This window comes from Mastigoproctus giganteus, chromosome 9 (assembly GCF_048544385.1).
Source record: "Mastigoproctus giganteus isolate SK-2022 chromosome 9, ASM4854438v1, whole genome shotgun sequence".
NCBI lineage: Eukaryota > Metazoa > Arthropoda > Arachnida > Uropygi > Thelyphonidae > Mastigoproctus > Mastigoproctus giganteus.
The window spans coordinates 83,109,396-83,120,839 of record NC_143583.1 but is presented as its reverse complement, the minus strand read 5'-3'; the positions used below and the strand labels follow the sequence as shown (position 1 = coordinate 83,120,839).

The window sequence follows — 11,444 nt, the reverse complement described above, 5'->3', positions numbered from 1 at the left end:
CTTTCCAATCGGAAACTGTTCGGAATAAGTATTTGTGACCGTTGGCAATGATGGCGTTGCAAACACTCGTGGAAGTCGACTGTCTGTTCCTAACTAATCTGTGGAACTGGAACACAGTGTTAGCATAAGTTCAATACGCCCCTCTTCTACATCTGGTGATTGCACTGAAGGTTCAATGGACACATATTCAGCTGCCTGCTGTATAGAACTATTTGAAAGTGGCCTGCAACTGATCGATACTATCAATAGGAAAAAAGGAGGCCTACACTTTATTAATTTGTTCATTGTGACTGTGTCCAAATACCTTTCTTCGCATACAAGTCCAAGTAGAAGTTCTTGAAGAAATTCGGCTAGTGGGATATAAGCCTAGACATTTCGAAGCAAATCACCATCGGTAGTAAGGCCAATTTGGTTGTTTTGGATTTCCGCTGAGGCAAATAAGGCCTTGTGGCATCAGTATAACGCATGTAAATTATATGGTTCGGTTTGCCTCTTTGTGGGATGGTGTTCATTATATAGCTTGTCTCGTTTTGTGTCAAAAATTCGAGTTTAGGGAAGGGGGACAGGGAAAATCTCTTCGCTTGGCTAACTCGGCCACGGTGTGAAGAATGTCCATAAACGTTCCTCGTGTCCAGACAGGTATCGAACCGATACCCTTTCTCACAGAGTGTGGAAGGACTGCGGTTATAACCACTGTACTAGACGTGGGAGAAATCAAAATCATTATATAGACACGGAAGTTTATATCCGTTAAATGAATATTACTATATTAGGACAGGATATATTTTTCATCTTCAAATGGGACGACAAAAGTTGAGAGTATTGAGGTCAAGCTAAAATTTGACATAAAAAAAGTGAGTGCGAATGTCAACTTCAAAATGTTGTAATAAAGTACTGCAGCGAAGCTTGCAAGATATAACGGGACACCATATTCAGATATTCCAAGTAATCAAACATCATAAATTTTATTAATTTCAAAGAAGAATATTATGATAAATTTATTAGTTTTTTGAGTAAACATTTAATAAAACCAATTCCATAAGTAAGTAATCAAAATGATTAGAATTTTCTTGTAATTTTGGTTTTCGACTTGAAGTTGTTATTCAGACCAACATTCCAGTATTTGTTACTGTGTGGATTTTCCATGATTGCATTCGCCAGTTCGTTTAAAAGTCGTCATCTGACAGTTCTGAATCTTCTTCATCGTCAGCTACACACACATAACACCTTCCCTATTCAAAAAGGAAACCAAATGAATGTTGAAATAAATGCCCAGTTAGTCAAAAGATAATTTTATTATGAAAACCAAGTACTGTAATCTATGGTAAGGACATCTGCTACCAGCCAACAAAGATCATTAGAGTAGTGTAGTGGCGCATCCAGAAAAGGAGGGGCGGGGGATTCATGTTCCATATCAGTAGCTTTTACAGTCATCAAAAATTGACAATTATATAACATAAAACAAAAAATTCCCCGGGGAACTTTAGCTGTCCCTCAGCCCCGTTGTGACCGTTGGCAATGATGGCGCTGCAAACACTCGTGGAAGTGTTTGCAGCGCCATCATTTTTAAAATAAAATTAATTTTATTTTAAAAGAAAAACAATTAAACACAGGAAAGGTCCCACTGGCAGTTTTTATAGCGAATACAAATTTCTGTCGTACTGTAGAACAATGGAAGGATGGAAAAAGAGAAGTAACTTGTAAACACAGGATTTTAATTTTTTGTCAGGCAGAGGAATTAGCCTCGACGAAGAAACTTTAGTTCGATAATTTTGAATTTTAACGCTGAAAGAAAGAAGAGGAATTACCGATGCCAATACACAGTACAGGATGCCCATAAATCGCCTTGAAAGACTACGTTATTTTGTGAATAGGATACATGATACATACCTGAAACCATTTCTAGGTGATAGAGAATCTATTCAAATTTTTATTCAGCAATCGAAAAATGTGCGCACTGTGACATGTAAATGTTGGTATTTTAATCAATTTGGCGGGGATTTCGATGTGGGTATTTTGACCAATTTGGCGTTTTGACTGTAGGAAATTTGATTGTCTTCTGTTCGGAAAAGCGCATATGGAAATATCTATGGAAAAGGCATATAGAAGACAGAAAGAGGTAAAGTAGAAACGTTTTATAGAGGGACACCGCTACAAATATGAAAAGAGAATTTTGTAGAAGGAACTGAAGAATTGACTACGTTATCTCATTGCCACTCCTAAAGCATAAACATCTAGCCGTTAGAATTTCATTATGTGAATAATGAAAAGTGTAGGTAAATAAAGACACCCTTGAGGTGTTCAAACATTGGCCAAGTAGTTTTAAGACAGAGACCCTCCGTTATTATATCTAGTGAATAGTCAGCGATGAAAGTGGGCGATCAATTACCAAAGGTGGAAGACAAGGATCAGAAGACTCTCAGTCAAACCTGATCAAATGTGGCTTAAATGCTTAGAACTACTATTTGATGCTCTTCAAACATTTACATCCAATTTATCCATATATATATATATATATATATATATATATATATGAGTGACTTAACTGAAAAGATCGCCTTGTGATGGACACTGAAAAAACCCATATTGGCAATCATCAATTGGACGGATGGTTTAGAGGTAGTGTAGGACTGGCGGTCAATGTATTTCTACATTACTTTAAGAAGACTGAAGGCCAATACAATGATGACTGAATGGCAGAAAATTGCCTTCCCTTTTTAGCAAGTTGAGAGATATGGGTTAATTTTCTTGCAGAAGGAAAACAATCGAATAAAGGACGCTAAAAGCAACACTAGTAATAAGCTAGCTCTGGGGTACCATTTGAGATATGACATCGGAGCTTGTGACTTGCTGATATAAAGATTATTATAATCTCTTTCTGCCAAAAAAAAAAAAAAAAAGTTAAAAAAAAGGGCGGAATTGACTGGGTTGTGTTCGGTATGTAGGAGGAGATTTATAGAGATCATCAGTAGAAGAATTTGGAGAAAATTAAGTTGCTAAGTCAGCTTTATTTTTATATAAAGGTACAACACAACTCTCACAATTCAAAAGAAATGTAATTAATGATCGACGGAAGCTGCCAATGACATTCGGAATGGAACCGAAAGCGCAAAAATTCAATTTGGACAATAGGTTATTTTTCTACTCTTCAAATTTTCAAATTAGAATTGGATTTATTAATAATAAAATTGATATTTTTATAATTTCATTTTCTTCTCGCTGTTTTCAACGATGGGAGATTAGGAGATGAATTTCGTATAAGAACGAGAGTTTTAAAAGGAATGACGAAACAAGGATTGCATTCCTACCATGACGCCTTACGACAGTTTCTCCAATCTTTAGTGATCTTTAAATCACGAAAGCAATTCCTTTGGGATCAGGGACAGTCAACCTTACCACTGTTCTTCGCCTATGTATATTCTTTTTGTATAAACAGTTGGTGCTAGGTCTTCCGAAATGGCAGCTGCTCGGAATCTGCTATTGCTCCATATTTTTTTGTTTTTTATTAGCTAGACGTATGAAATTGCTTCCATAATGTAATATTTGTTTAATAAAGAACATACAGTTCACCCATCTGGAATCCTCACACAAAGACTTTAACTAACAAAATTGAAGCAGTCCAATAAAACTTTATCCGTTACCTTACGTACCGCAATCCTCTATTCTATCACTCAGTGTATTATGAATCGCTGTGTGATTACTTTCATCTAAGGCCTCTGTGCGCTAGAAGAGTTACTGCTGACATCGCCCTCCTAGCCAAAGTAATCACTGGAATTTATGAAGCATCTGATATCCTGAGTAAAATAAACTTCAATGCTCCCTGTAGACAAGTCAGGAACCTTACACCGTTTCGCCTTGACTCTGCCAACACGGACTTAATGAAGTTCAGTCCACTGAACAGAATCAGCAAATCAGCAAATGACTCTCGCATTGACTTCTTTGACAACTCCCAATCACTGATGAACTCCATCCACAAGTTTGCCTCTTCACTTAAACTGCAAAGTGACTAGCTCACATCTAATTATTGTAGCTTATTATTTGTTATATTATTTTTCTATTCTCTAACGGATTAATTATTACTTGTTTTACCGGTAACTTAACTTAATACAATCCTCTTTTGTACATATGCTTTATTGTTTGAATTTGTATCAATGTTTATCGTCCTGTAGGATTTCACATTATTGTTATTATGTTTATTGATCTGATCTCAGATACACTGTTAATGGTTACCTGTTGTGTATCTTTTTATTAATAAAATAAAATAAAATACTGGCCATTGTCTGAATACGTATACATATTGGCTTGTATGTGATGAACCATTTTATATTATTTTTTGGGTATTAATATATTCGTATTTTGAGAAAATGTTACTTGCTTTTATGATTAACAAAAACATTCATGCGCTGGAAAAACCTTTATCTGGACACTGTGATCTACTTCCAGGTTCAAGAGTTTTTATTTTCTGCAAATTTTCAGTTTTTCCGGAATGTCCAGAAAATTTGCCTCCAAGATTTTTCCTCAATAATAAAATGGGTCTACAACATGCAGGAAGCTACAGGTTTCATCGAAGTCGATTTCTAGCTTTTTAGTATCCTTATCGCCTTAAGCAGCAAGGCTTGGTACGTTTGCAATTTCTTCCTACTCATTTCTTTGAGGAAAACTGAAGACAATAACTTCAACCTTGGACAATAACTTCTTTACTTATAAGTAAAGATTTATTCCTATACATCTAGGCAAAGATGGTTGTTTGGATAAGGTATGATTTCGCTAGTTTCCTCAGGGTGTTCAGTTTGGATAACTGGTTTTAGATATTGGCAAGGCAACTCAATTTGTAAGCCTGTGTTTCGTGCTTATAACTTGCTTGTGTTCTAAGGCTGGTTTGTTTGTCTGCAGAATGAACTGGGTAATAACTGCGAAAAAACCCCTACACCACCGCCAGAAATCGGTTACCTGATTTCGATTGAAAAAGCAGTTTTCTTCACTTCCTCCATGGCGCAGGGCTGCATCAGTTACTTGAGCATTTTCAGCCATAAATCCGCAGTAATTGGACATGAACAGAAGAAAGATGCTACCGAGATTAGCTATCATTAAAAGTCAGTAGCAATCAAAAAAAGAGAGTAAAAGTTCAACAGTATTGTGTGATACCGTCTCTCTTCAAAATTTAATTAAATCTGCTATCGTTCAGTTCTGTGAAGATAAAAAACGGAATTTCTTCGTTGTGTGTGCTATCTAAGACTGTTGCCTTGAAATTAGAAGGAAAAAACCTGATGAGCTGCTAGCATTTCATTGTTTTGTTGAACTAAGGAGGAATTACACTTTCTTGGACATCAAGTGACATAAGCAGCAGTTGTTTTCCACTCTAAGGTTTCTTTAAGTCAGTGAACCCATTGCACGAGAGGCGCTGTGGTATTTTGTATACATCTACTTAATCTCCTTACGGTATGCTCTTCTGAAATTGAGTAATTCTTTTACAATCTGTTACTAATGTTATAACCGTAACGAAAGGACTTTTTTTTTTTTTATTTTACTACGCTGGATTACGTTAGCCTTCACGGCAATTTGTCCTTGTTTTTTCATCCCTTTTTTTTCCTCTTTCTCTCTCGCTTTTTCAATTTAGGGGAATAGGTGATTTTTAACTTCGTGCATTAGCCACAGGTAATTGTTTCCATCACATTAAAAAAACTGTGTAGAAACCAGATCTACTGACACAAAAAATAAATGTGAAAAAAAGCACGCCATTTTCCATCATAATATTAATATCTGTTAAAAGTTTTTTTTGTGTAAGTTTTAACATCAACAAATAAAATTACAATAATTAGTTATATGGAAGTTTTAGTGTAATATCCTCTATCAGAAGAAGGTTTCTGGGACCCCAATCTTCTCTATTTGTTTCATTGGTCTGTTAAAGTAATTTACAACTAATAAATTTATTCCTTATTACCATTTAACAATTTTTGTGCGTGTTCCAATAGGCAAGAAATAACTTTTGAATCGAAAATAGATGCGCTTATGATAAATAAATGCCCCCTGACAACTGAAGAACTCACGAGGGGTGTTCAAAAAGTTCTGATAATTGCGTAAATAAATAAATTTCTCGTGAATAGATTTATTCCAGAGATAGCCGAGGACAAAAGAGCTTTTTCATTCATCATGGATGCATACAAGAACATATTGATTTAAGGGAGTCAAAAATTTCGGAGCCACAGTTCACAACAGCCCTAATATTTTTTGTGGCAGCGTACAGACCGAAACCCACAAGCTCCTTACTTGTGGTTAATCATATTAATGATACAACCAGGATCCCTTTACCAAAAAAAAAAGTTTCCTTTAAATCGTAAGTGGGGTTCGAACTCACGATCACCTCTTTGTTATATAGGCGTAACGTTTTGATCAATTACGCTATATATTTTAAAATCAGAATAATCAAAATAATCCAAGGTCCGGTCGCCATCTAAAGCAAATAATCCTGAAACAATTGTCTTAATGGAATCAAACGTTTCGGAAAGCGAAAGAAGAATGTATCAGAAGTGGACAGAAAAGTCAAAATGTCCGAAATATCCCACCTAAGCATTTTGACAATAATCTATATGTATATGGCAATGTCTAAACTTTTCTAGAGGGCTGCTGTTGTTGTTGTTATTTGGTTTTTAGGGGCATTAGTAACTAAGGCCATATTGCTCCTGGAATATGCGGTGGTCATTCCCTGACCTTTCCGCATCCTTCGTATTTGGTTGTGACGGGCTCGAACCCCGGTCTAATCAAGAAGCGTGTGCTGCTGCTCCTTCCCACCTGACTACGGAGGCGCCTCTAGAAGGCTGCACAGAAATCTTTCTGTTTAGGGCAAACATAAGAGAGTGGACTCAGTAAAGAAAATTTTAAAATTAATTTTTAGTAATATTCTTTGGGCTAAAAAAGTTGCCATGTTTTATCAGTCAAATATAACAGCATTTTTGTGACCCTGAATCTAGGGGCGGTTCCAGGATTTTCAAAAGGGAACTCAAACATTTAAAAGAGGAGATAAAGAAATGTTCCGGGAACTCATTAAGCTTTAATCATCGTGTAGCAGTAAAAAATCTAGATTATTTTGATTGCGGTCCAAATCCAAGTTGCAGGCAATCAAATGGAAGCATAAGTCACCTCCAGCCTTCCAAAATGTCGAACCCTTCTGTTAACCAGAAAAATTTCATGCTTTCGGTTTTCTAGAATCAAAAGAATCAAATTATCAATATCAAATTATTATTACTCATTTTTCAATATTAAAAACTGCAGTTCGAGAGGAAGGAAGTGAAAAGTTAAATCATGAAAACCTCCTTGCTCACAAAGCTCAAGTTGCACATGCTAAAATTGAAGACTGTGGACTAGAAAAACGAAATTGTTATAGTCCCCCTCATATGGCTGATCTAGCGTCTAGTGATTATTTTGTTTGTTTAGAAACCATTGAACTCAATTTAAGGATGATGAGGACATGATCAGAACTGCGAAGACAGTTTGACAACCAATCTTAAAAATAGATAGATTGCATGATTGAGTTCCTTTTAAGCTAAATCCAATTTAAAATTAACTTATATTTCAGGCTGGAAGGTGGCTGCTAAATAAATTATTCACGAACAATGTTTATTGAGCAAAGAGTTGGGTTGTTTTGGTATAAGGACAAAACAATTCAGGGGTCAGTGTGTCATGTTTTTAAATTGGTGTGTTCCACGACCGGATTATCTGTCCGGAGAAGATTAGGACTGAATCTTTCCAACAGGGCAAGGACAAGTGATATAAGCATCAAATACGCTTTTCCTGTTAGAGAATCTAATCCTGAAATTTTGATGATGCCTTCATTATTTACGCTTCTTGTCTAAAACAGAACATATTTGGATTTAAGTTACCCACCTTCATTTCTCTCCAGCAGGCCGGGCAGTTCAGAAAACGGCATCCTAGGTCACATTCACGGAAATCTCTTCTTTCTGGGTCTCCACATAGCAGACAAGAACGTTTACCAAAACCAAGTTTCCTTAGCCAACCTAATGCACGCGGATATTCACGAATAAGTGCTGCGAAAAGTCCCTCGTCTATCTGTTAAAAAAGAAACAAAAAAATAAATAAATCAAACTGAAAAAAAAAAAAAAAACATTATGTAGACGTGTTATCAGACATCTACGAAAACGCTCCCAAGTTACTAGAACGGTGAGGATTGAATATTCTACATTTTATTGCTTTCCTTGAGCATATATACATATACAGTAGGACCTTGATACCAGGAGCAAGGTTATCTGAGAACCTCATCTAACATGTCATTCTTAAACTAGCAGCGAATATTTCTCTGACAACTATCTGCCATAGCAGAATATTTTAGTACACTTATTCAGTTTACGATGTGTCGAGGTTTTACCACAGGCTCTATACGTATGTATGTAGGACAAACATCTGTCTCTTTGATAGAATATGTCGACATAGAAATTTTATATACAAAACGAAGAGATTTACTTTATTTGGGAAGATAATCTGAGGGTTAGAAATTAAGTTTTTTGTTTGAGTTTCTGCGTTAGCTTCTCATGCGTTACAATCTGTAACCATTATTGCTCCTTACTTCAAGGTACAAAACACAATTTGCTCCTAATTGGTTTTTTCTAGTTTCAGCACCCGAATACTAAATAAATACGGGACAGCTTCGATTTTTGTTTGTCAATCTAAAATTTATTATTCTATGTTTCAGTTTCATTATGCACGTTAGAGTGACCAAGTAAGTTAAAACATATATTTCTATCCTTTTAATTAATATATATATATATTTTGTCCTCGCCATTTCCCATTATTATATGGGGTCAGCGTTTTTATTGTTTTGGCATGCAATTTTGACGTCAGGAAGGCCGAATGCCCTTCCTGACGTCAGCCCTCATCCTTTATTCGGGTTGGGAATATGCGGTGGTCATTCCCTGACCTTCCTCATCCGGTGGTCACGGGTTCGAACCCCTGTCTAATCAAGAAGCGTGTGCTGCGCACTACTGCTCCTGCCCACCAGCGACGAAAGCGCCTGTAAATAAGTATCAGTATTGTTCTAAATATACTTTGGTGTTTGCCAAGGTGTGGCTAGGACCACCTAGCACAATAAATAAAAAAAAAAAAAATGTAATAAGTGCACATAAAAATGAGACTATTCTTATTGAGAGGGAATCCGAGATGGAAGAGTAACAAAATGTGTTGCAATTGGTTGAAAAATTGTATCATTTATATTCCATTTTCTTTAAATATAAAGATTTTCAGATTTTTTTTTTTTTTTTCCCTTTCATCATTTGTACTTTGGTGCCATCTTACTTAACAAGTACCACTGGATTACATATTTAATCTTTCATTCTTCTTAATATGGGTTGAGTCTCCTTTGAACGTCTTCTCCATTGCTCTTTGTTGTCTGCCAACCGATATATAGATCCTTGATTATTCAAAATCACATGATTCTGATTTTGAATGAATTGCGTGAATTGCTAAGAACATTCATTTCAAAAAGAGCGAATCACCCTTTTTATGCAGTGCCACATTGCAAATCATGGTTTAATAAATGTTGATAATACACAAAATATTTCATTTAGACTGCTGTCAGATAGGCAAATAAAAACATAGCATTTTTATTTACTCATCTGGCACATCTGGGATTAAATTTGTGAATAAACCATGCACCCTTTTTGATTTCAATTTTTTTAGAAAAAAAAGGCACTGGTTATTTGCACAAAAACAGTAATTAATATATTTAATTATAATATAATCAATCCAACGTTTTTCTGAAATCAAAATCTCTTATAACAAAGTAAAGAAATAGAGAAAAAAAATTATAAAAAATTCCAGGATATTCAGTTCTTAATTGATTAAAAATAATTAATGCCCATGACACTACTGGCAATTTGATTATATTTCAAAGGATACATATGAATTGTTCAGTATTTTTACATCATTTGAAGAGGTTAATGATATTGCTACTTTAGCATTCATTTCTTATCAATGTCATGCAAACATTTTTTGTAAGCCAAGGAACCCTTTTTTCTTTTGATTTTTAGCTTTACCAGATCTCTTAAAATATCACTGTTTCATTGTGATCAATAAATCCACCTTCAAAATGCCCTTACTCATTACAAAGTGCAGATTTATCTAGATTCAATCACTTATCTTGGCTTCCAGAAATTCTGGGGGGGGGGGGAAGCTCATTCAACATACTAATTTTTGCTATGTAAATCATGGTACATTGAACAGGAAGTACACCTTCTTGCAATGCACCCCATGGACTTGTCTGCAGAATACAGTTTTCATACCACTGCTTTATATGATATTGCTCTTGAAGGAATACTTCAAGGGCAATACCTTTTTGTAAATACACACACAAAATATGCCACAGCCAGCTGCTGTGTGTAATTCATATCTTTAAATTTATTATTATTTTTTTTTTTTCAGGGACGACTCATATTAAATATTGGTCTTGTGCAAGAATTGCAGTTGCCAATTCCACCTTCCATCATCAAAGACAAAATTGAAGCAAAACGTTTAAATAAATCATCAACCCTTTTATTAAGACATCCATTGCAATAAAAATAGTCACTTTTAATAAAAAGATGCTTTATTTTACAGCTTATCCAAAGGATACTCTATACTTTATACAATTTATGTTTACATTTATAAGTATAATCTTTCATTCCTCTCATCTTCACAGGACCATCTTCCATTTGAAGTTATGTACAACAATCATTATCAGATCCTCCTTTTAATTAATATGATTCATTTAATTTATATAAAATAATTATTTTAAAAAAGACAATGTTTTAATAAAAGCCAGAAAAATTGTGCTGCTCCTATAATTTTATGACTATGTTATTTGGACAATCAGATCAGATAACATAAAATATCTAGAATCTATATAGAATAATTTTATGAAATTTCTGTTATAAAAACAATATATTCAAATAATGTAAATGTTAATGATCTCTTTAAAAAATGAATCTCATTTGTTATCTTCCGGGAGGCTGCATCAGAAATTGTTTTCTTATTTGAATTAGAAAACGAAATGACTGACTATTCAATGTTATTCATAGATTTTGAATTCTATCTCCCTTTGTACTATTAAAAAACATTCGAAAATAATGCTCGGGATAATTATTATAAATTTAAGTGGATTTACCAAAATATTACTTTTAGGTGATACGCATGAAATAGATGTCTCCCATGAATATAAATAATTTAATTTATTTTATTCAAATAGAAAACAAATACCCGATATTTAATTTAGTAAATTCAGTAAATCGATTGATTTCATATTCAATGTTTTAAATGATGCATGGATTTATAAAATTATTATAAATAATAAACTATAATAAACTTAATTTTACTTAATATTTCAATAAATGAAAGAATTCTATTTTATGGTAAAGGATCAAATAACTGTTCGAAATAAGGTTCATAATTAATTATTTTTA

General features: G+C 34.4%; 1 protein-coding gene across 1 annotated transcript in view; it reads right to left on the bottom strand.

The window, feature by feature from the left end:
- Positions 1-1,166: 1,166 nt before the first annotated feature.
- snky (ubiquitin protein ligase sneaky) overlaps positions 1,167-11,444 on the bottom strand; it is an 80,541-nt gene continuing 70,263 nt past the window's right edge. The window contains exons 10-11 of the mRNA XM_090380714.1: positions 7,882-8,064; positions 1,167-1,232 (exon numbers count right to left, since the gene is read on the bottom strand). Coding sequence (XP_090236840.1) covers positions 1,167-1,232; positions 7,882-8,064 — 249 coding nt within the window. The remainder of the gene's footprint in view (positions 1,233-7,881; positions 8,065-11,444) is intronic.